Here is a 26,328-nt window from a genome sequence, read left to right as displayed (position 1 = left end):
GTCTATACAAAAAACACCTGATTTCAGGGGCAAAGTTAGGGGTGCCTTATAAGCAAATTGCCTAATAGTTGGGAAAATATGGTATTTTGCAAGAAGGCTTAGTGTTTTTTATTAAGAATACAGCATGAAACTTTGAGACAACCAAAATGGATTTCTTTGCCGGTAATACTCTATCATTCAACCTCAATAGCTCAGCCCCTTGATTGTAGTGTGTCAGTCTCGGAACATGATATCAGTATTGACCTGTCAAATAAAAATAATGTTGAAATTTCAGTGTATGGACCCAGGCTATGAAATGTGCCTATGGAACCATGATGGCAACAGACTACAGTTTTACCACGTCCTGCAGTCTCGAGTCCCAGTTTAAACCTGCTCTGGTGGCACTTGCCCACATGTCCACAGAAAACTCGGAACCAGGACCTGCGCATGATGTGGACTACTTTAACCAATGTGGTATGGTCGCATTCACCAGTTATTTCAAATATGTGGCACCATAGCTTCCTATCAAAGTTACAGATAGCTTGGCCAAAACAACATTCATTTCACATGATATTCCCTTGATATTATTAGTTTGATAACTATCGAAACAATTGGAAAGTGGACGCCTCCGTTGTTAAACACGATAATTGAAAACAAGTGCAGTGCATTACGAAAAAAGACGTTTCATCTTCCACCACCATTAATGAATCTTTGGATATACAGGAGTAGTGGGTAAAGGTTTCACAATATATTCCGGGTTACTCTAGCGGCGGTCGGCCGGGTTAAAAAATATTGTTTGTGATAATATATTTTGGTAGATGAAAATGACAAAAATTTGGATTGCTTCCAATGACAAATAAATACTCAGAGTACTGTTGAACATTAATAATCATCATACTCAAATAGCATACTATTTATGAAAAAATGATCAAATGACTTAAAAAATATGGATACCACTGAAAAATGATGGACACTTTTGAATGATTGTTATTATAATTTTGTGATGAAAAGAGTAATTTGAATGACAATAAAAAATATAACCAATTCTTCAGCATCCAGCCAGGAAAACATTTTTGACTCCTGTCCAACAAAGGATGAGTTGTTATACACCACCGTCGCCGCGTGCGGTCTTGGTGTTCTGTCCAGTGGCGAGCAGTATCAATATCAATGCAGGTAAAGGGACAGGGAGAAAATGATAATGTGACAAGTTCAAAAATAAATATTTGAATAACTTAAATGCCATACTCCCAAACATGCATTTCCCAGTGAACCAAGGTATTGACATAAAATTATATCTATACAAAAAAGGAGCTATTCCGCCATGCTGCAGACTGTTACATATTTTTCTTTAATGTTTACAATTACAGAACAGTTTGCTTCTTATTTCTCAATTGTATAAACAATATCATTACATTTTACTTCTTATTTCTTAATTGTATAAACAATAACATTACATTTTGCTTTTTATTTCTCAATTGTATAAACAATAACAGTACATTTTTGGAACATTTTGGTACATGTGTCTTAATTATGTTAACAATTACAGAACATTTTGGTGCATGTGTCTCAATTATGTTAACAATTATAGAACATTTTGGTACATTTATCCCAATTATGTTAACAATTACAGTACATTTTGGGTACATATGTCTCAGTTATGTTTACAATTACAGAATATTTTTGGTACATGTGTCTCAGTTATGTTTACAATTACAGAACATTTTTGGTACATATGTCTCAGTTATGTTTACAATTACAAAGCATTTTTGGAAATATGTCTCAATTATGTTAACAATTACAGATCATTTTTGGTTCATATGTCTCAATTATGTTAACAACTATAAAATTTTAGGTAAAATATTGATCAGTTCTTCTATAATTACCAATGTGCAAAAAGTTACTGTTTCATTTCAGGTATTTGAGGGGTTGCACAGATGCGATTAAGGGGGCCTACATGACCTACTGCCCTCAAATTGACGACCTTGTTGACGCTGGATGGCAGAACCTTACCTATGCCAACTACATCGAGAGTGTGATTGGCTTTAACCCGTCATCATGCGGCGGTTAGTTTGACTTCTTATTGTACAGCCATAGAAAATACTTCCCAAAAAGAGCTATCTCTTGGTTTACAACCAAACACCTGTATTGGAAACAGTATTGAGGTTCTGACAGTCATGTTAACTCTGGCCATCTATTGGTACACCCTGAGTGTAGGAGAATCAGTTGTTTACAATGTGTGTTTGGTATCTATCCATTTCTTGTGCTGGTGAGTAGGAGGCGCAGGTCATTCAAAGAGCTAGCAACAATTATGAGCCAAAACATTGAAAATCAATCTTCAAATTCAATCTTTAAATTCTCCTTCTGAGTGTGAAATTAAAATCTACACTTAAAGCTGAAGACCATTAATAGTTATTTATATATACCATAATTATAGAGGTATGTCAGAAGCTGTAAACAGATTTTTCACTTATGAATCTTGCTCTTGCAACTTTGCCTTAAAATTAAAGGTCACCTTTTTCTAGTCACTTGTCAAAGATTAAACATTTATGACCTTATATGGACTACATCCCATTCACCTGTTACAGAGACTCAGATCATTCTAAGATGGTAATATCATATAGTCTATGTTTCACATATGAGTTAATAATCTGCGGTCACCAGTTCAGCTTACATCTGTCATCCTAGATGCTCTTCACGGGAACTGCCATTTTGAGCGGGGCATTCAAGATCCGCCAAAATGAATTACAATCCTTAAATGAGGCCTCCAACCAATACACATGATAACAGAAACTCAGATTATATATATATAAGGATGACATTTCTTATCCTCTATTTTTTTGCAGATGAGCCCAGGAAATGCGATGATGCCTGCCCAGAAATATTTAAACCTGTTTGTGCCATACACATGGACTCTGATATGATGATGACATTCGATAACCAGTGCTTCTTGGACATAGCAAATTGCCAGGAAGGAAACAGATGGATGTTTAAATCTGACCATGCATGCGATTATATGGGTTTGTGAAGTTTCATTCTTTTCATATGAATAAAATATAAAAATTTACAAACTTTAAATGATTTTTATCTCTGACTGTTTCTGCATTTAATATGACTTCATCAGTAGACAAAAACAAATTATTAAAGATGGGATGTAAATGTATTCTGTCCAATAATTTTTGTTTTTGTTTTTTCCTATAGAATCTAAATGTAGTGAAGCAATGTACATGAAGGTCATGGAAGAGGATTGTGAACAATGGCTCGAGAGATTTAAAAACACGGACAATTGCGGGTATGTTTTGTTGTATTTTAGTGTCCGGTTTGATATGTATATACCTAGGGACAAATGATTTAAAATAAGTAACCTAAATGAAGACAGTGTATTTGTAAATAATGTATGTATTTGTTTATATATACATGTAACACAAATGTTGTAATTTTACTTAGTTAAAACTTATGTATTTTACAACTATTTTGAAACAAGTTAACATCAACAACATTATGTTAATCACTCTTGTGGGCACATTTTTACGTGAGAGTGTCATGTGTTGTGGGGGAAACAGGAGTACCCGGAGTAAACCCACTTGTCCGGCTTGGTAACCAAAAAACAAACTCACATTTGACTTTACTTACCTCGCATGAATAATTGAGTGTATGGTATTAATATATTGATGACTCAAAATTTCATTAGATTTTTAATTAATACACAATATATGTACAGAATGTCAAAAACAGTAATGGATTAGAGTTGTCAATTGATACCATTTCCTAAAATTATTTGTCTCTCACCAAAGCATCCATGGGTTCAACCTCCCACCACTGGCTGTATTTTTTATCCAACTTCTGTGATATTATATATCTTATATTTTTAAACATACTGTAAAATTGCGTTTTTCTAAATAAAAGAATACTAACAATGTTTGTACAATAAAATTTTTATTGTGTTTATTATAAAAATATGAAATTAACCATAAAAAATATCTGAATAAGATATGTATATGAAAACAACTATAAGAAGTAGAGGGTATTAAAAATAATGTATAAAAAGAGAAACTTTCACTTAGTTGACTTTTGTAAGAAAGATATTTAGGTTATACACCACTGATTAATTTCCCCTTATATTCCAATGTAAAAATGCAAACTTTAGGTTGGGAAAAAATGCCATTTCTAGTGTTTCACGTGTATGACAATCATACATTTCCTTAAATTGAGTTCAAACCAAATTGATTTAAACAATAAAAAAAGGTATGTCATGTTCCTCCTAAGAAAATTTATTCACTGCAGTAAGGCACCATTTGTTTTTCAAAAAATCAATCTTGCATCAGACAGGAAGTAAGCCTAAGTCTAAGTGGTTCATGATTTTTTTCTCTCTCATTGCAGGTATTGGGCTGAATTTAAAGAATAACAACTATAAATTATGTCCATTACTCGCACTTTAAAAAATATCAGTCTGAAGTAGCATTCTCAATCTTATATACAGAGGGTGCATTCTGGACCACATCCAGGCACTTGGCATTTATTCATAACGTACCTTTATGAAAATGGCCCCTCGGCTCATTCTCAGAACTGTAATTCCAACCCAGGAAACAATGCACCAGAGTATGCTTTTATAATATAAGTAAATAGCTTGACAATCAATCTGAATTTAATTGGCCAATTAATAAATTAAGATACATAAAACTTGTTTTACAGGAGTTACGAGGGCCTACTTGGCTGTATCAACACAAATATTCTCACAGAAACGATGATGAAATGTCGGTTCTCAGACATCAGTAGAAGTTTCAGCAACATGTGTACATCAAAACGGGATTTATGCCTCATGCTTGTAAGTGATCATTTATACTCAAAAGTTGTTTGCAAGTTATGCCAATTGAATGACATGCTGAAACCTTGGTCAGATCTCAATCGAAGCGCTTAAAGCATTGAAAGGCGTTCGGCCTGCTACGTTTTGTGAGTATAGTCACGCAATTGTAAAACAAATTATCATAAACAATATGGAATACCCAAAGACTTACTTTTAGGTATGGAGTAATTCTCTGTTGCATATGAAACCTTATTTGGAACTTTGGTTTCATAAACAATGCATTGCGAAAAATAAAACATTTAGGCATTTATTAGTAAGTCCACTCTACACTTCAATGATGACTGAGTCATATTCAATTTACTACCAGGGTATGACGGCTTAACCAAATGCATCCAACAAAAGGCATTGGGCATGTTCATTAAGTTTATGTTTAAGGTTTATTTCTACCATGACAGGATCCTCATGCAAAATTCCTCTTGATTGAATCACCACCATGCTATTATTTTCCTGTATATATTGATGTATCTTAATATTGCCCTAAACCTATGTCACTCATGGACAAAATGATCAGATTTATATCAGTGGTTTATAAGTATGCATATGCAACATGCTCAAGTCTCTGGGCTGAAATTACTGAGACAAATCGAGAAATCTTCACACTCTTTCCATTCTATTCAGCATAACATGACAATACTCACAAATTGTAGCAGGTGAAAAGCCTGTCAACACCTCAAGTGCTTTGATTTCAATTGTAAAAGTGTATTATATGCATTTAGTAATGGTTAAAGGTTGTTAGTATGAACGAACATATGTATATGGTTCAATGTGATACAGTCACATAAACAACTGTTTTGTGTAAGTACATACTAATAATCTTAATAAGAAATTGTCAAGTAAGAGCTGATATAGGCTTTTTTAAACATAGAAAATATTCTTATGAATAAACTACAATCACCAAAAAACTGATTTTAGGTTAAATGAAGTATTAGAATTTCATTTAAAACATTTTGGTTTGATATCTTACGCAAAATGAGCATTTGATTGCATGTTCAAAACAATCCATGTCTTTTTTGGTTTTAACGAGTTCTCCGGTTCAATTTCCTGGGAATTCGATGACCCAGATGCTATTTTTAACCGATTTTATCTAGTACCCCGACCTACCCAAAATCAAAATATAGATATACACATGTATTTATTTTGATTCAGTACGCGTGCTTTTTATATTGCATTTTGTCTTGTTGATATTAAAATAATTGTTTTTTCTATGATTTTAATTACTTACCGTATATCATATTGTGAATATTCACCACAGTCTACTTTTACCATGCTACTTAATATGCAGAATGTAGTCCGTAGCTATTAGAGCAGGTTGGTTTAATACTAGGTAATTTAGATATAAATGTTAATGTTGATTAGGTGGTTGACCATCGCAGTTCTGACAGCGCTGTAGTTGATATGCCTGAGCATACAATAATTTGTCAAAAGTTAGAAAAGTCATCTGCTGAGGATAAAATCCGAGATACGGTTGTAAAAGTCTGCAGACCTAGCGGCCTACTACAGCCTAAAACCTGTTCAACTATTTTCATTAAACTTAAACATGCCATAACGCACTTGTAATCAGTGTCCATACTCACTCGTGTAGCAAGGCTCATAACGCTGGCTTTAATTCTGATTCAATTATGTCCCTGGATTATTGTAAACCTCGTCCTTGGCCATAGCCAATCATTTAAGAAATATTTTTGAAACCTTGAATGTAAATTAATCTTACTAGTGAAACTATGCACATTTGTAAGTTAGCCTTGATGTGGTGTTATAAGCAAATGTGTAATGATAAATCCTCACACCAACCACAGTGACACTTAAAGCAATAAATCATAACTTCCTCAGGTGACGTAGCAGTATCGCTCATCTCTGAAGATGGTCAGATATCAATGGTTGTTGGAATACTGCCAAATGGGGATGAACATTTCCAAGTTCGAGCTCCACAGTCTACGTTTTCTTACTCCAACATAGCATTGATAGTGATGCCCCGAAACGTAAAACGTCAAACTGCAGATACAGAACTGGTAAGTCTATGGAATGATAGAAGTTTACCTATGGCATTCATAACAAACTTTGAATTATCTTAAACAAAAAAACAAACAAACAATTTCTGGATTTTCTGAAAAAGATAAGGGCCACAATGAAAACAAGAGTTTCTCTTTTGTGATATCCTTCACATATAATGTTGATTGACATAGCTATATTAATTCATACATATTGTTGTACAGCTATATTTCTTATTTTTTGATTGCCATGTAAATTGTCTACCTATCCATCTTAGTCTGACATATGTTTTTGTTTGTTTTTCTTTGTTGTGTTTATGAAGTCGAATTAGTGATATAATTATGATGACCTATTTTCATATTATTTTAATAATTCCAGCGGGACCTCATAGTGATAACCGAGGATTATATGAGTCAGTATATGGTAGTTGACATGTAAGTACATACACATCACTATTCCTAATATTCAACAATCTTCCATTAATTGTAATCGGGTGTGTAGAGAAACAATACATGAATAGTGTCAGTTTCTAATTTCACCTTTTAAAACAATACGATTTGAAAGGGAAGCATATACTCCGTCCCAAGTTACAATATCATTGCCTACTAGCAAAGGCTTCAAGGGTGACTATTTCTAAGAGCCATTGGGACATGTTAAATGATCCCCAAGTAACTGCACCATGCGCACAAGCAACAATACTATTAACATAATTTTTCAATGTAACTATGTAGGAATGAAATAGATATATTCCAAAACACTAATAAAAACATACAAGAAAAATATACCAATCGAAATATGCAATCACCTTTACAAAGATGATTTTGTGCAGTATAAATCCCTAAACAATAATATGGTGGTGGGCTAATATACCAATATTGTTTGCATATGACATGTATTTAAACAAGAACAATTTTCAATATATCCCAGGTTTATGGATGGCGATTCTGCTCGATTTGACAAGGATTTCGGAGGATATGATAACTTCAGCAATCTCACAGTGGAAATTGACGACAGCGCTGTCACAATTACTTTCACTCGACAGAAGACTGACCACCGCGACATTTATCTCCTAGGTCACCATTCGGTCGAACTTATGAAGGTGGACAAAACTTCAAATGTTACAGAATTCCTCGCCTCAGACAATATCTATCTCACAGGTGGGTTTGTAAAAATAAATCTGCTCAAGCTAGTCCATTTATGGGGAAGCCAGGAAGCAGATTTAGTCTATTCTTCCAAAATATAATTGCATAAGGAGTACATTTCATTAAGCTTATTGATAAAATAATTGCTTCCATATTAATGATGCTAGTTGTGCAAGAAAGATAACTCAGATTGACTGTTCATGGCATATTAATCTCCCTTGTATATGTTTTGACTTGGCATATCCATTCCTTACTAATTGATGTCAATCAGATATGACTTAATATTGCAATTTGCTGCAGTTCCTGTAATACTAATGATATATCAAATATACTAGACCCAAGTGTGGTTTTCAGATCGGTTCGGTGAACTAGAGGAAATGTTCCCAACTAATGCACAAGGCCTGTGCTCCAATCCTTGGGTGATGGGAGAAATTCTGGATGTACTTTGTTTCAAAGAAGATTATAACCGACCCAATGCAACGGGTCAGGATATGTGCTTGTGAGTAAAAATATATTATTTTTGTGGAGCCAGCTTGTGTAGAGCTCGACTATGTTGGCACAAGGACGGTTGTTAATCCGGCTTGCAGTGACCTCAACTTCCTTGCCATAATGGCGGTCATTATTCAAATTTTGCATGTTTGTCTTGTATCTGTTGATGAATATTAGTATGTTATCAAAAAGTGCTTCATGACTAAAGACAAGTACACAAGAAAATGTTGTATTCCCAAAGGAATCAGCAGTCTGGATATGGTCAGTTGGTGTTCTCATGTCTTACTGGCAAATTAAGCATCAGTTGGTGGTGTTGACCATCAGCTTACTTCAAATATAATACTGTGCTTTGAATTGAACTGTATTGTTGCTTATATTCTCAGCGCGGAGTGGAGGTCCTTGGCCTGCTATAATAACACCTTGAAGGGCCTAGGAGTTAACTGTACCGACGATTCCATCAGAGGGGTGACAGCTGACAGAGATTTCCGCCCTCAATATTTCAACAAAACTGAACCATACTGTGGTAAGTGATTGGTAGTATAAAACACTAGGTGGGTTCCATCAATAGTGTAATGGTAAAAAATGCCTCTCTGTGATTGGTGATTGTGGGATAGTGGCAACCTTTTTAAAGTATTTTGCAGTTGAAATAGGTACTGTAAGATAAAAAAAAATGCCAAATCACTGAGTTGAGATGTATGTTCTGCTGATTAATGTATTGAGGGCTTAGAGCATGACTGGTGTAGCTCCATATAGAAACAGAATGAATTACGTCTGACTTGATTTGCACACAAGGGAGATCAAAGAATAGATATTTGATAGATGTGACTATATTGTCTTCAGAGGCTGAATTCCCATGTGAGATGGCGTTGTTGACCTATGGTGAAGAGATCGCCCACCATTGTTTGCCCTCGGTTATAAACCTGCTGCATTCCCCAGTTGAAGGAATCCTGTCCATGCTCACTATGGATAATTCTACGTTAATGTCTTGCAAGTAAGCACTGTGTTTTTCTTGTTTCACATGTTTGTTTGTTACGGTTGCTAGGGAACAGTCCTTGCATTATGTCACTGATTTGTCTTTCTTGAATTAGCCTAAACATCATTATTTGTTAAAATATTCAAATTTGGTAATAAAAATGTAAAGGTTTAAGTTTAGCCTTTTAGGCAACTTTGTTAAACAATTTAATTGATGGTTTTTCGATATTCAATAACCCCCTAAGAATGAACTTAGTTCTAGAAATGTTTTGATTGGACTATCAGATTAATGCCCCAATATACTGAATGGAACCACTGAGGCATATTTAAGGATAAGGACAAGAACTATATTGAATATAGCCCCAGGTGTTCTAGCTCTGCAGGAAAGGTGAACGAATGCATTGGCCTTTAAAACACCCCTTTTCATGTCTCTGATCATTGGTCATATACTAACCTTACTTTTTCAGCGTGTGGTCCCAGGCATTCTGGTGTGCCTATTCAATACTGGAAGAGCACAATGTGAACATGATGTCATGTGATGAAAGCGAGAACTTCCAGCCAGCCTTTGTGGCCTTAACCCTGATAGCCACAGAGGACAGGGAACCAGTACCCAGGATAGGAGCCAGGCACTTTGAACAGTGTGGTAAGCCATAGAAAATAAGTATGTACGGTAGAACAGGAAACCAGCTATGATAGCCACTTAGGACAGGGTACCAGTATCCAGAATTGGAGCCAGGCACTTTGAACAGTGTGGTAAGCCATAGAAAATAAGTATGTAGAATAGGAAACCAGCTATGATAGCCACATAGGACAGCTAGGGTACCAGTATCTAGAATTTGAGCCAGGCACTTTGAACAGTGTGGAAAGCCATAGAAAATAAGTATGTAGAACAGGGAACCAGATTTGATGGCCACAGAAGACAGGGAACCAATAGTAAGGACTGGAGTCACTCACTTTGTACAGTGTAGTAAGCCATAGAACATAAGTATGTAGAACAGGGAACCAGCTTTGATGGCAAGAGAGGACAGGGAACCAGTACCAAGGATTGGAGCCAGTCGTTTTGAACAAATTTGAAAGCCTTAGAAAGTAAGTAAAACAGGGAACAAGATTTGATCACCACAGAGCATGGGGAACCAGTACCGAGGTTGGAAGCCAGTCACTATGAACAGTGTGGTATGCCATAAAAAGTAAAAAGAACAAGGAACTAGATTTGATGGCCACAGAGTACAGAAAACCGGTACTGAGGATGGGACCCATCCACTATGAACAGTGTTGTAAGACTTAGAAAGTAGGTAAGTAGAACAAGGAACCAGCCCTGATAATCTTGACCTTTTTAAATGGCCATATATGAAGAGGAACCAGTACTCAGGATTGGAGCTTAACACTATGAACAGTGTTGATAGCATAGGTAACCAGCTCTGGTTAACTTTATAGCTAAAGAGAAAAAGCAGGTTACGACACCATATAAAGTTAAAATGACATTGTTCATTACAGACCTGCTGCCCAGGCCCACAAGTGGCTGTCCGGACGATGACAACCTTCTATACCTGACGGTGGCTTCATGTGGAAACTATCTGCTCCAGACTTACAACTCCACACACAGTTATGAAGAAGCATGCAGGTATTTCACAGTGCTATAAACTTGTGTTTTTATCAAAGTGTTTTAATAGCTGTTGGTTTGTTGTTGTCATCATTGTGCAAAAGTGGAAACCTTGGTCGTAACAGAAATAATGTTCAAGTTATTCAACTGAAACTTAGTACACATGCTCCTAGAGACATACACACATGAACAACAAGTCCCATAACTCTGGCTTTTATCATGTTCAAATTATGTCCCTTTTTGAATGTATAAAAACAGACAAACTTAGGGTGTTTCCTCAATAGGGCTCTTAAAGCACTGCATAGCTAAGATTGGTAAGGCCTACAGGCCACATTGTACCAACATCAGTAACATAACCCGGGACACCCAGTTAAACATTTATTATAATATTATATAATGATTTCCGCACACTTGGTTACAGCATGGCTAAGATTGGTGAAGCATACAGGCCACATTGTACCAACATCAGAAACATAACCCGGGACACCCAGTTAAACATCTATTATAATATTATATCATGATTTCAGCACACTTGGTTACTGCATGGCTAAGATTGGTGAAGCATACAGGCCACATTGTACCAACCTCAGAAACATAACCCGGGACGCCCAGTTAAACATCTATTATAATATTATATAATGATTTCAGCACACTTGGTTACTGCATGGCTAAGATTGGTAAGGCCTACAGGCCACATTGTACCAACATCAGAAACATAACCCGGGACACCCAGTTAAACATCTATTATAATATTATATCATGATTTCAGCACACTTGGTTACTGCATGGCTAAGATTGGTGAAGCATACAGGCCACATTGTACCAACATCAGTAACATAACCCGGGACACCCAGTTAAACATCTATTATAATATTATATAACGATTTCAGCACACTTGGTTACTGCATGGCTAAGATTGGTGAAGCATACAGGCCACATTGTACCAACATCAGTAACATAACCCGGGACACCCAGTTAAACATCTATTATAATATTATATCATGATTTCAGCACACTTGGTTACTGCATGGCTAAGATTGGTGAGGCCTACAGGCCACATTGTACCAACATCAGAAACATAACCCGGGACGCCCAGTTAAACATATATTATAATATTATATAATGATTTCAGCACACTTGGTTACTGCATGGCTAAGATTGGTGAAGCATACAGGCCATATTGTGACAACATCGGTAACATAACTCGGGACGCCCAGTTAAACATCTATTATAATATTATATAATGATTTCAGCACACTTGGTCACTGCATGGCTAAGATTGGTAAAGCCTACAGGCCACATTGTACCAACATCAGAAACATAACCCGGGACACCCAGTTAAACATCTATTATAATATTATATAACGATTTCAGCACACTTGGTTACTGCATGGCTAAGATTGGTGAAGCATACAGGCCACATTGTACCAACCTCAGTAACATAACCCGGAACACCCAGTTAAACATCTATTATAATATTATATAACGATTTCAGCACACTTGGTTACTGCATGGCTAAGATTGGTGAAGCATACAGGCCATATTGTACCAACATCAGAAACATAACCGGAACACCCAGTTAAACATCTATTATAATATTATATAACGATTTCAGCACACTTGGTTACTGCATGGCTAAGATTGGTGAAGCATACAGGCCACATTGTACCAACATCACTAACATAACCCGGAACACCCAGTTAAACATCTATTATAATATTATATAATGATTCCCGCACACTTGGTTACAGCATGGCTAAGATTGGTGAAGCATACAGGCCACATTGTACCAACCTCAGTAACATAACTCAGGACGCCCAGTTAAACATCTATTATAATATTATATAATGATTTCAGCACACTTGGTTACTGCATGGCTAAGATTGGTGAAGCATACAGGCCACATTGTACCAACATCAGTAACATAACTCGGGACACCCAGTTAAACATCTATTATAATATTATATAACGATTTCAGCACACTTGGTTACTGCATGGCTAAGATTGGTGAGGCCTACAGGCCACATTGTACCAACATCAGTAACATAACCCGGAACACCCAGTTAAACATCTATTATAATATTATATAATGATTTCAGCACACTTGGTTACTGCATGGCTAAGATTGGTAAAGCCTACAGGCCACATTGTACCAACATCAGTAACATAACTCGGGACACCCAGTTAAACATCTATTATAATATTATATAACGATTTCAGCACACTTGGTTACTGCATGGCTAAGATTGGTGAAGCATACAGGCCACATTGTACCAACATCAGTAACATAACTCGGGACGCCCAGTTAAACATCTATTATAATATTATATCATGATTTCAGCACACTTGGTTACTGCATGGCTAAGATTGGTGAAGCATACAGGCCATATTGTACCAACATCAGAAACATAACCGGGAACACCCAGTTAAACATCTATTATAATATTATATAATGATTTCAGCACACTTGGTTACTGCATGGCTAAGATTGGTAAGGCCTACAGGCCACATTGTACCAACATCAGTAACATAACCCGGGACGCCCAGTTAAACATATATTATAATATTATATAATGATTTCAGCACACTTGGTTACAGCATGGCTAAGATTGGTGAGGCCTACAGGCCACATTGTACCAACATCAGAAACATAACCCGGGACACCCAGTTAAACATCTATTATAATATTATATAGTGATTTCCGCACAATTGGTTACCGCATGGCTAAGATTGGTAAGGCCTACAGGCCACATTGTACCAACATCAGAAACATAACCCGGGACACCCAGTTAAACATCTATTATAATAATATAGTGATTTCAGCACACTTGGTTACTGCATGGCTAAGATTGGTGAGGCCTACAGGCCACATTGTACCAACCTCAGTAACATAACCCGGGACACCCAGTTAAACATCTATTATAATATTATATAGTGATTTCCGCACACTTGGTTACAGCATGGCTAAGATTGGTGAGGCCTACAGGCCACATTGTACCAACATCAGAAACATAACCAGGGACACCCAGTTAAACATCTATTATAATATTATATAATGATTTCAGCACACTTGGTTACTGCATGGCTAAGATTGGTAAGGCCTACAGGCCACATTGTACCAACATCAGAAACATAACCGGGACACCCAGTTAAACATCTATTATAATATTATATAATGATTTCAGCACACTTGGTTACTGCATGGCTAAGATTGGTGAAGCATACAGGCCACATTGTACCAACCTCAGTAACATAACCCGGGACACCCAGTTAAACATCTATTATAATATTATATAGTGATTTCCGCACACTTGGTTACAGCATGGCTAAGATTGGTGAATCATACAGGCCACATTGTACCAACCTCAGTAACATAACCCGGGACACCCAGTTAAACATCTATTATAATATTATATAATGATTTCAGCACACTTGGTTACTGCATGGCTAAGATTGGTGAAGCATACAGGCCATATTGTGACAACATCAGTAACATAACTCGTGACGCCCAGTCTAACCTCGGGTTTGCCATGTACATGGAAGAAGTTCTTGGCTTCAGTCCAAAAAATTGCACGTTTGCAAGCATGGGTAAGAGATTATATACATCTTAAAAAGAATACATCTATTATTTCTATCTTAATGGTTTTTAGATCTGCTTATCCCGTCTTGTGGACCATATACCCCTGTTATTTCTATCTAAATGTTTTGTGTACCAACCCTTGTGGACCATATGCCCATACTGTTTCTATCTGAATGTTTTGGGTACCAACCCTTGTGGACCAAATACCCCTATTATTTTTATCTAAATGTTTTGTGTACCAACCCTTGTGGACCAAATACCCCTGTTATTTCTATCTAAATGTTTTGTGTACCAACCCTTGCAGACCATATACCCCTGTCATTTTTATCTAAATGTTTTGTGTACCAACCCTTGTGGACCAAATACCCCTGTTATTTCTATCTAAATGTTTTGTGTACCAACCCTTGTGGACCATATGATATTCCCCTATTATTTCTATCGAAATGTTTTGTGTACAAACCCTTGTGGACCATATGCCCATACTGTTTCTATCGAAATGTTTTGGGTACCAACCCTTGTGGACCAAATACCCCTATTATTTTTATCTAAATGTTTTGTGTACCAACCCTTGTGGACCAAATACCCCTGTTATTTCTATCTAAATGTTTTGTGTACCAACCCTGTGGACCAAATACCCCTATTATTTCTATCTGAATGTTTGTGTACCAACCCTTGTGGACCATATGCCTCTAATTTTTATCTTAATGTTTTGTGTACCAACCCTTGTGGACCAAATACCCCTGTTATTTCTATCTAAATGTTTTGTGTACCAACCCCTGTGGACAAAATACCCCTATTATTTCTATCTAAATGTTTTGTGTACCAACCCTTGTGGACCAGATACCCCTGTTATTTCTATCTAAATGTTTTGTGTACCAACCCTTGTGGACCATATACCCCTATTATTTATATCGAAATGTTTTGTGTACCAACCCTTGTGGACCAAATACCCCTATTATTTCTATCTGAATGTTTTGTGTACCAACCCTTGTGCACCAAATACCCCTGTTATTTCTATCTGAATGTTTGTGTACCAACCCTTGTGGACCAAATGCCCCTGTTATTTCTATCTGAATGTTTTGTGTACCAACCCTTGTGGACCAAATACCCCTATTATTTCTATCTAAATGTTTTGTGTACCAACCCTTGTGGACCAAATACCCCTGTTATTTCTATCTGAATGTTTTGTGTACCAACCCTTGTGGACCAAATACCCCTATTATTTCTATCTAAATGTTTTGTGTACCAACCTTTGTGGACCAAATACCCCTATTATTTCTATATAAATGTTTTATGTACCAACCCTTGTGGACCAAATACCCCTGTTATTTCTATCTAAATGTTTTGTGTACCAACCCTGGTGGACCAAATACCCCTATTATTTCTATATAAATGTTTTATGTACCAACCCTTGTGGACCAAATACCCCTGTTATTTCTATCTAAATGTTTTGTGTACCAACCCTGGTGGACCAAATACCCCTATCATTTCTATCTGAACGTTTTGGGTACCAACCCTGGTGGACCAAATACCCCTATCATTTCTATCTGAATGTTTTGTGTACCAACCCCTGTGGACCAAATACCCCTGTCATTTCTATCTAAATGTTTTGTGTACCAACCCTTGTGGACCAAATACCCCTATCATTTCTATCTGAATGTTTTGTGTACCAACCCTTGTGGACCAAATACCCCTGTCATTTCTATCTAAATGTTTTGTGTACCAACCCTTGTGGACCAAATACCCCTGTCATTTCTATCTGAATGTTTTGTGTACCAACCCTTGCAGACCAAATACCCCTGTCATTTCTATCTGAATGTTTTGTGTACCAACCCTTGCAGACCAAATACCCCTGTCATTTCTATCTGAATGTTTTGTGTACCAACCCTTGCAGACCAAATACCCTGTTATTTCTGTCTGAATGTTTTGGGTACCAACTGTTGCAGACCAAATACCCCTATTATTTCTATCTGAATGTTTTGTGTACCAACCCTTGTGGACCAAATACCCCTATTATTTCTATCTGAATGTTTTGGGTACCAACCCTGGTGGACCAAATACCCCTATTATTTCTATCTGAATGTTTTGGGTACCAACCCTTGCGGACCAAATACCCCTGTCATTTCTATCTGAATGTTTTGTGTACCAACCCTTGCAGACCAAATACCCCTGTCATTTCTATCTGAATGTTTTGTGTACCAACCCTTGCAGACCAAATACCCCTGTCATTTCTATCTGAATGTTTTGTGTACCAACCCTTGCAGACCAAATACCCCTGTCATTTCTATCTGAATGTTTTGGGTACCAACTGTTGCGGACCAAATACCCTCATTTATTTCTATCTGAATATTTTGTCTACCATTCCTTGCAAAAACTTGAATACTGCATACAATAAAAGTGTTTTTGAGCCTCAATATTTGCATTAAACAATGAAAGAAATTTTACCAGGAAGGGGTTATGACCTCTTTAAGTATTTAAAAAATACGGTCTTCAGTGAAAATACTGCTATATAGTTATGATATTGCACATGTTAAATACGATATGTAATCTATGTTTACAGAGGAAACCCTATGTTATGGAAAATTTTATGAGCTACAAGGCTTCTTCCCCTTGTCGAGGCAGTATGATTACGTGGACAGATTTGGAGACATGCTTGACGCTAACGAAAGATGCTCGTAAGTGCAAGAATCAACATTTGAGTTTCCCTTTTAGAACTTATAATTAGAAGCATGTCTCAAAAATGTGAAGCAATGTTTATCATCCTGTTTCAAATGCATACTTATTAATGAGCAAATGAAGAATAAATCTTTACATTTAGTTTAGAATGCTGGAAATCGTTTTATAGATTGCACATGGACTCTTATCCCATCATGCAGTTTAATCATGCATGGAATGACTTTTAACCCTTTAATAAGCACTTGATCATGGTAAAACAGAAACCTATATTTGATTGCACATGGGGAACGCAATTAAAAGTTGTCACAAATGTCATAACTGAATACTCATAACATGACTAACATTTATATATAATTTGAGAATGCCAGAGTCTTGTAAGCTATAATAACAGAAATATAAGATGTTAAGATGTTAAAAACCTTGTTGCAGTGTGGTGAATATGTTGAACAGTCACTATAAAGAATTCATGATTGAGAAAGCTGACGAATGCCAGGCCTTTTTGGAACCCTTTTTGGAAAACCAGTTAGAAGAAATGTGGTTGGACTATGACAAGAAGAACTGGTCACACTGTACTGGTAAGTTTCAATTTTTAAATGCAGCATATGTTCTATAGACATACATGACATAAGAAACACAAGACATATATTGTTTTTTGTATTTTCACTGATTCTTGGAATATTGTCTGTTGCGATATGACTGTTGACATTTTATGGATCAATTAGTGCTTGAAGATGGTTTGTCAGATGTCAAGACATGCTTTGAAACTTATATTTCCTAGGATACGTCTCTGACATTAACGGATATTGTATTATGCCTCTGCTGCAGGTGAGGGTAGGACTCTTTTGCCAACATTTAATAAGATATGATCTTATAATCTGATGTTGACATTAAATGAGATATGATCATTTATATATCTCCTGCGGACATTAAGTGAGATATGATCTTATACATCTGCGGCTCACATTTAATGAGACTTGATATTATACATCTACTGATAGTATGCCTCTACTGCTGACATTAAATAAGATATGAAATAATACATCTACTTCTGGCATTAAAAGATATATGTCAAAATACATCTGCGGCTGACATTAAGTGATAGATGACATTATACCTACTACTGTAGACATTGAATATGATATGACATTATACCATTGTTGCCAAAATTGAATGAGATACGACATTATACCTCTACTTCAGACATTGAATAAGATATGACATTATACCACTGTTGCAACTATTGGTTTAAATATGACATTATACCTCTGCTGCAGTCATTGAATAAGATATGACATTATACCACTGTTGCAACCATTGGTTTAAATATGACATTATACCTCTGCTGCAGTCATTGAATAAGATATGACATTATACCACTGTTGCAACTATTGGTTTAAATATGACATTATACCTCTGCTGCAGTCATTGAATAAGATATAACATTATACCACTGTTGCAACTATTGGTTTAAAATTATTATCTCTGCTGCAGTCATTGAATGGGATATGACATTATACCACTGTTGCCAAAATTGAATATGATACAACATTATTCATCTACTTCAGACATTAAATAAGATATGACATTATACCACTGTTGCAACTATTGGTTTAAATATGACATTATACCTCTGCTGCAGTCATTGAATGGGATATGACATTATACCACGGTTGCCAAAATTGAATACATCTGCTTCTTGTTTATAATATGACATTATTCATTCGCTGCGGTCATTGAGATATGACATGTTTCAAATGTTTCTTACATAAAGCAAGATATAACATTAATTCTCTGCTGCTGACATTAAAATTGACAATGAATATCTTTGTATATTACAGGAGAAGAAAGTCCTTGCTCTAAATATGGACTGGTGGCATTCATGATGTGCTATCAACATATTGCTGATGGGAAAGCTGATGGTTGCATGTAAGTTGAACATTTTAATCAAGTTATGAATCATTGTCAGCCTTAAGATGAGAAGCTGTTGATTTAAACTTAATTAACAAATATATACCTGTATATGCCACATAAATTTAAATTTTTTGAAATTAATTATGTTTGTTTATCATACAAAACAGGTTTGAAGAATGCTTGGCTACGAGCCCTTTGACAAGGCAGTGTAACATCACAAAAGAAAACCTACATGAGTCACTAGAAATGGTGCTACCCAAACTGAAAGTACCATCTCCTCCAAAGTGCTCAGGTGAGTGTTTAGTAAACTTCTCAGTGCCATCTCCTCCATAGTGCTCAGGTCAGTGTTTAGTAACTTCTCAGCGCCATCTCCTCCAAAGTGCTCAGGTCAGTGTTAGTAAACTTCTCAGCGCCATCTCCTCCAAAGTGCTCAGGTGAGTGTTTAGTTAACTTCTCAGTGCTATCTCCTCTAAAGTGTTCAGGTGAGTGTTTAGTAAACTTCTCAGTGCCAACTCCTCCCAAGTGCTCTGGTCAGTGTTTAGTAAACTTCTCAGCGCCATCTCCTCCCAAGTGCTCTGGTGAGTGTTTAGTAAACTTCTCAGCGCCATCTCCTCCAAAGTGCTCAGGTGAGTGTTTAGTAAACTTCTCAGTGCCATCTCCTCCAAAGTGCTCAGGTGAGTGTTTAGTAAACTTCTCAGTGCCATCTCCTCCAAAGTGCTCAGGTGAGTGTTAGTAAACTTCTCAGTGCCATCTCCTCCAAAGTGCTCAGGTGAGTGTTTAGTAAACTTCTCAGTGCCAACTCCTCCCAAGTGCTTGATCAGTGTTTAGTAAACTTCTCAGTGCCATCTCCTCCAAAGTGCTCAGGTGAGTGTTTAGTAAACTTCTCAGTGCCATCTCCTCAAAAGTGCTCATGTGAGTGTTTAATAAACTTCTCAGTGCCAACTCCTCCCAAGTGCTCAGGTCAGTGTTTAGTAAACTTCTCAGCCATCTCCTCCAAAGTGCTCATGTGAGTGTTTATTAAACTTCAGTGCCATCTTTTTCGAAGTGCTCATGTGAGTGTTTAGTAAACTTATCAGTGCCATCTTTTTCGAAGTGCTCAGGTGAGTGTTTAGTAAATTTCTCAGTGCCATCTCCTCCAAAGTACTCAGGTCAGTTTAGTAAACTTCTCAGTGCCATCTCCTAAGTGCTCTGGTCAGTGTTCAGTAAACTTCTCAGCGGGATCTCCTCCTAAGTGCTGAGGTCAGTGTTCAGTAAACTTCTCAGTGCCAACTTCAGGAAAATGCTGAGTTCAGTGTCCAGTAAACTTCTAAGTGACCATTCCTACAAAGTGCTGAGGTCAGTGTTCAGTAAATGTATCAGTGCAATCTCCTCCAAAGTGCTCAGGTCAGTGTTCAATTATCTACTCTATCAGCTAAGCTTGCTTTCTAGAACAGTTTAATCAGGTTAGGCTCCTCTCAAAAGAATGATTCATTCTGTTGCCCATGTTTTCTCTTTATTTTGTTATATTTTGAAATGTGAATGCATACCGGCATACATTGATTGTTTGACAGTATGCCATTATGATCCTCAGACTGAAAAGTGTCACACTGTTTGAAATGAGTGAGGCTTAAGGCTCGAAATGAAGGGAAATTTTACCGATAATAAAATTTCTATCATGTTTTCTGTTGCAGACCAGTGTGCTTTCACTTGTACCGCCCAGTATTTGCCAGTTTGCGGCTTTGACACTAGGACTGACAAGTATCATAACTATGGAAATGAGTGTGTCTTCAGGCTGGAAAATTGCCATACAGGAGGAAGACTGGAATTTATTCATAATGGGGAATGCAGGGGTAGGTAGCAAATTGCAATACATGGTTTTTACACTTTTAGTTTCTTTGTTGTTGTTTTCAAGAATATAAGTTCATGTATTGTGAAAGCCTTTGTGTTATCGTCTTTGGTTTCGTTTGGCAAACATTTTAATCTTGGCGTTAACAAAATAAATTGTCAAAATATTTAAATGAAACTTTCAAGTCCTGTTGCAAGGACAAAATGCAATAGTTAAAGAAGGCCCTTAGCACTGGCTTAGACATTGTTGACTTATGCCGGTTTCTTGTCTGAAAAGATATTTGTAGGTTCTACATTTTGAGTTGATTTTGTCAGTTTCTATTAAACATATACCCTCAAATAATAGCATGTTGGTAAGAGTTGTTGTGACATGTGTTCTGATTGTTTCCCTGGATAATATGGAGACAGTTTCTCTGTCCAGGTAATAATAAAAAAACCTTTGCTGAAAGGCCTAATGAGCTTCATGTTTATGTGCATTGTTTGTTAAATAGAATTCATGTTCCCTGCTTTAACTAATAAAACAACAGAAACTGCATAGAAAAGTACAGGAGCCTTTACTATAATCAAGACCTTGTTAAAGGGCACGAGGACCATAAATAAATAGAAACAACAGGGGCAAGCCCAGTAGCCTAATTTAATCAAAATCTTTTATTGGCGCAAGGACCAATAACTTTTGAAACTAAATTGACAACCCATTAGATTTAATCCAGAATCAACTCGCCCATGCTTACAACCCCATTAACTTAGGATTTCATCCAAGGATAATCTTGACAATGCTTTTGTTTTTTTTCCGTAGAAGCAGAGTGCAATGAGGGAATGTACATAAGGATGATGGAAGACAATTGTGTAGAATGGCGGAACAGAGTTGTCCAGGATCCAAACAACTGCAGGTGCGTGTAATCATACTGGATTTTCTTGCCAGATTTAATATTGAGATAATGACGTGAGCAGGTAGACAGCAAACTAAAGGGACCAGGCTGTTAGATTTCTATTTATTGCCTATGGCTTGCTTATCAATGTCCATAATAACATGTCCTTGACCTTATTAAATAGTATATAATGATTAAATGGAATAAGTTTTAAAGCCATTACCTTATTCATGATTATACACTATACGTTATTATTCTCTTTCAATGATTTGTTTCATACATTTTATATGATTTTAAACAAAAACTGTACAGACATTTTAGCTGAAAAGCTCTACAGAGTTTTTGTCTTATGTTCTTGATCATCAATGAACATTGTGACATAAAACCTTATATGTATCATAAACAATAACGCATCTGTATTTTTTGGGGAATTATTTTTACCACCTGTGCAAATTGGGAAAAAAGTTGACTTTGGGAAAAATACAAAATCAGGCCAAAATAAACAATTATAATGGAAAACACAGATGTTTTATTTTTTATGCATTAATTATGCTGTAAATAAGTTTTGTCAAGATTTTGTTTATATTTCAAGAAATTCATTGCTTTCTTATTCATTAACATAATTTGCATTTATCAAATTGGGGAAAGATTATAAAATTTTGGGAAAAAAATGGATAGTTTTTTGCAAGGGGAAACAGCCTTCAGAAGGCAGTAAATTGCACCCAAAAATCACTGCGCGTATAAATTGTGTTAAACAGATTGCTGATTTTCTGCTTACAAAGTTTGTGGCTTTGTTCTAGAAAACATCACAAGTTGACCGAGCCTTTCCATATACTCCAGGCTTAATAAAGATGTGTTATTATTGACTGAATGTTATTGCTATGAAATGGGACTCAGTAATATTCACAATGAAAATTATTCCACAAAAAAGTCTTACAGATTGACAAATGCCCACTACACTGTATCAGAAAGATCATCCCAGCAACTATAATATGAGAAATATGTTCTATATGAAACGTGTCTTGCTGGTATTTTATGGTTGACTTGATTGTATCAACAATGTATTTTGTCTTCAGGAAATATGAAGGTCTTCTGGGTTGTATCAACACGAATATTTTTGCAGAGACGACAATGAAATGTCATTTTTCGAACATAAGTAGGGGTATTCAGTCACGTGTCATCGCTCATACGGATGTTTTACCTCACGTTTGTAAGTAACTTTCTTCAATTTTATAACAATGTTGTAGATCGTTACATGCATGTAAGAAATATCTCCCTTATTTACAAATTCAGATTTATTATTGGTGTAAAAGTGATATTTTTCATATGAGTTGGTGACAATTAATTTAATTTTTAACGTGTTTGCTTTTTGAATGAGTAATGTTATAGCCTTGGTGTCCGTTATCATCGTTATAAGGCTGTTGCAAAACCCTTAACTTTGTCTTAATAATTTGAAATATATCTCACAAAGGGGCTGTACTCCGTATGATGAAATAGCGGAAAAATAAGAAGAAAATTGTCGCAAACTGACATAAACTTGGTATCAATGTGTACAATGCATTGAAACTAACTAACTGAAGTACCACATAGTTTACAATTGATTTATTTTTTGCAGTTTTTTCGTATTTTTCCATTAAAAAAGATTACTAGGTATGTCTACCTAGTACAATTAATTCAATATGCGTGATTGGCTAGTCGATGTTATCACGTGATATTACCAAGTTAGGATATAGCTATCCAACCATTTAGAGTAAGTCTTCGTAGCACAGTGGATACATCACTGGACTGCATTTTGGCGACACCAGTTCGAACCCGACCTTTGACTCAATTTTGTATTTACATTTTGGTACTTTTTTACAATTAAGATATCAAAGAGCAAAACATTTTATTAAAGATTTGTCCAGAGATTTGTTACAGAAAAAATATAATTTTGGTGCCAATCTGGTGTACAGTCCCTTTAAAAAATCTTTAAACTATATTCATGTAACTTGGAATGCAAGTTACCAGTGCCGTTACTCACTTGTGAAGCAGGGCTTGTAACTCTGGGTTTACTTATTAGCAAGTGATGCCTCTGTTTTTTGTTATGCAAAAATATTAACCTTGACCATAGCTAAAATCATTTAGATATATTTGAATGTAAACTAATGTTACTAGTGAAACTATGCACATGTGTTAGCCTTGATGTGGTGTTATAAGCAAATGTGTAATGATAAATCCAAACCCCAACCACAGTGACACTTAAAGCAATAAATCATAACTACCTCAGGTGACGTAGCAGTATCGCTCATCTCTGAAGATGGTCAGATATCAATGGTTGTTGGCATACTGCCAAATGGGGACGAACATTTCCGAGTCAAAGCCCCACACTCCACGTTTTCTGACTTCAACATAGCATTGATAGTGATGCCCGCAATTAGAAAACGTCAAACGGATATGGAACCGGTGAGTCTATGTAATTATGGCAATTTACCTGTGTAATTCTTAACAGTGTTTGAATTATATTAAAAAATAAATTCAAACAATTTCCATATTTCCTGAAACAAATCTGAATTGTCTTGTACTTTGTTGTGATTAAGCAGTCAACTTATTGATTTTATTTTTCAATTTCACCTTATTTTAATAATTCCAGCGGGACCTCATAGTTATAACCAAGGATTATATGAATCAGTATATGGCAGTTGACATGTAAGTACATACAATCACTATTCCTAATATTCAACAATCTTCCATTAATTGTAATCGGGTCTGTAGAGAAACAATACATGAATAGTATCAGTTTTTTAATTTCACCTTTTAAAACAATACAATTTGAAAGGGAAGCATATACTGCGTCCCAAGTTTGAAAATAGCAGTGACGATGTCAATGCCCACTAGCACGGACTTAAGCGATAACTATTTCCAATGGCCATTGGGACATGTTAAATGATCCCCAAGTAACTGCACCATGCGCACAAGCAACAACACCATTTAACATCATTTTTCAATGTAACTATGTGTGAATGAAATAGATACATTCCAAAACACTAATAAAACATACATGAAAAATATACCAATAAAATTATTGAAATATGCAATCACATTTAAAAGGTTACAAAGATGATTCTTACAGTATAAATCCTTAGATATAATATGGTGTGTGTGGGGCTGGGGTAATTACCAACATTGGTTGCATATGACAGGTTACATATTAAAACAACAACAATTTCCAATATATCCCAGGTTTATGGATGGTGAATCTGCTCAATTTGACAAGGATTTCGGAGGATATGATAACTTCAGCAATCTCACAGTGGAAAGTGACAACAGCGCTGTCACAATTACTTTCACTCGACAGAAGACTGATCACCGCGACGTGTATCTCCACGGTCAACATTCGGTCGAACTAATGAAGGTGGACAAAGCTTCAAATGTTACAGAATTCCTCGCCTCAGACAATATCTATCTCACAGGTGGGTTTGTAAAAATAAATCTGCTCAAGCTAGTCCAGTTATTGGGAAGCCAGGAAGCAGATTTAGTTTATTCTTCCAAAATATAATGCATAAGGAGTACATTTCATTAAGCTTATTAAGTTATTGATAAAATAATTGCTTTCATATTAAGGGTGCTAGTTGTGCATGAAAGATAACTCAAATTGACTGTTCATGGCATATTTATCTCCTTCGTGTATGTTTAGACTTGGCATATCCATTCTACACTAATTGATGTCAATCAAATATGTCTTTAGTTTGCTATTTGCTGCAGTCCCTGTGCATACATGCCATATTTCTGGAGACCATTTTCAAAAAGGCTGAAAATTCAGGGCAATTTTGGTAGTATTCAGGGGGATTTTTTTAACAGGTGTAAGTTGGCCAAATTCCTAAGTATTTTAGACACAAGTACAAAAAAGGTATTCACATATATTGCTATGAAAACCTTTAACTTTTTTGAATATACAGAATTATTTTATATATCATGATTTATCACACTGTCATGTCATACTGTAATGCACCTGCAGAACAAAATATGTCATACGAATAATATTTTTTCGAGACAATTTAATTGGTTTTCCTTCCTTCCTTAAAACAATCTGCTTAATACTATCAGCTATGATAATAATCAGACAATAACAGAATGGAATAAATATAATAATTTCTTTCATTCCCAAAATGCAATCTTTTTTTGCCTTTGATCATTACTACAAATAAATAAATTTCTTATATATCTTGTGTAAGTTTCCTTTTGGCATTTATCAAACCTTTTTTTTCAAATATTCATTGCAAGTATTTATACGGTCATTTCTTCCTTGTGGAGTTGTTTGTTTACATTCAGTTTCACTCACATACTGTGGTTTGGCTTTGTCATTATTGCTTGTTGTAAAATCACTTTTAGATTTCGGGGGATTTTTATTTCCCGCCAGGAGACCGGGGGATCAAATTTTCGGGGGGGGGATTTTCCCCCAT

The 26,328-nt window shown here is 36.0% G+C and overlaps 2 protein-coding genes across 3 annotated transcripts in view; both read left to right on the top strand.

The window, feature by feature from the left end:
• Positions 1 to 6,808, top strand: part of LOC128211383 (uncharacterized) — a 138,598-nt gene extending 131,790 nt beyond the window's left edge. For both annotated transcript variants that reach the window (XM_052916115.1, XM_052916114.1), the window contains exons 113-119: positions 275 to 453; positions 1,032 to 1,152; positions 1,894 to 2,042; positions 2,823 to 2,996; positions 3,178 to 3,268; positions 4,669 to 4,801; positions 6,668 to 6,808. In XM_052916115.1, coding sequence (XP_052772075.1) covers positions 275 to 453; positions 1,032 to 1,152; positions 1,894 to 2,042; positions 2,823 to 2,996; positions 3,178 to 3,268; positions 4,669 to 4,801; positions 6,668 to 6,676 — 856 coding nt within the window. In that variant the 3' untranslated portion in view covers positions 6,677 to 6,808. The remainder of the gene's footprint in view (positions 1 to 274; positions 454 to 1,031; positions 1,153 to 1,893; positions 2,043 to 2,822; positions 2,997 to 3,177; positions 3,269 to 4,668; positions 4,802 to 6,667) is intronic.
• Positions 6,809 to 10,166: 3,358 nt separating this feature from the next.
• LOC128211384 (uncharacterized) overlaps positions 10,167 to 26,328 on the top strand; it is a 30,055-nt gene continuing 13,893 nt past the window's right edge. Inside the window, exons 1-13 of the mRNA XM_052916116.1 lie at positions 10,167 to 10,182; positions 10,924 to 11,050; positions 14,457 to 14,617; positions 17,170 to 17,284; positions 17,715 to 17,860; positions 19,124 to 19,211; positions 19,364 to 19,488; positions 20,867 to 21,025; positions 21,817 to 21,910; positions 22,966 to 23,099; positions 24,156 to 24,331; positions 24,519 to 24,574; positions 25,109 to 25,338. Coding sequence (XP_052772076.1) covers positions 14,473 to 14,617; positions 17,170 to 17,284; positions 17,715 to 17,860; positions 19,124 to 19,211; positions 19,364 to 19,488; positions 20,867 to 21,025; positions 21,817 to 21,910; positions 22,966 to 23,099; positions 24,156 to 24,331; positions 24,519 to 24,574; positions 25,109 to 25,338 — 1,468 coding nt within the window. The 5' untranslated portion in view covers positions 10,167 to 10,182; positions 10,924 to 11,050; positions 14,457 to 14,472. The remainder of the gene's footprint in view (positions 10,183 to 10,923; positions 11,051 to 14,456; positions 14,618 to 17,169; positions 17,285 to 17,714; positions 17,861 to 19,123; positions 19,212 to 19,363; positions 19,489 to 20,866; positions 21,026 to 21,816; positions 21,911 to 22,965; positions 23,100 to 24,155; positions 24,332 to 24,518; positions 24,575 to 25,108; positions 25,339 to 26,328) is intronic.

The sequence above is a fragment of the Mya arenaria genome, chromosome 12, assembly GCF_026914265.1.
Source record: "Mya arenaria isolate MELC-2E11 chromosome 12, ASM2691426v1".
In the NCBI taxonomy this organism is placed as follows: Eukaryota; Metazoa; Mollusca; class Bivalvia; order Myida; family Myidae; genus Mya; species Mya arenaria.
The sequence above is the reverse complement of the archived record's forward strand: the minus strand, read 5'-3'. Positions and strand labels throughout refer to the sequence as shown.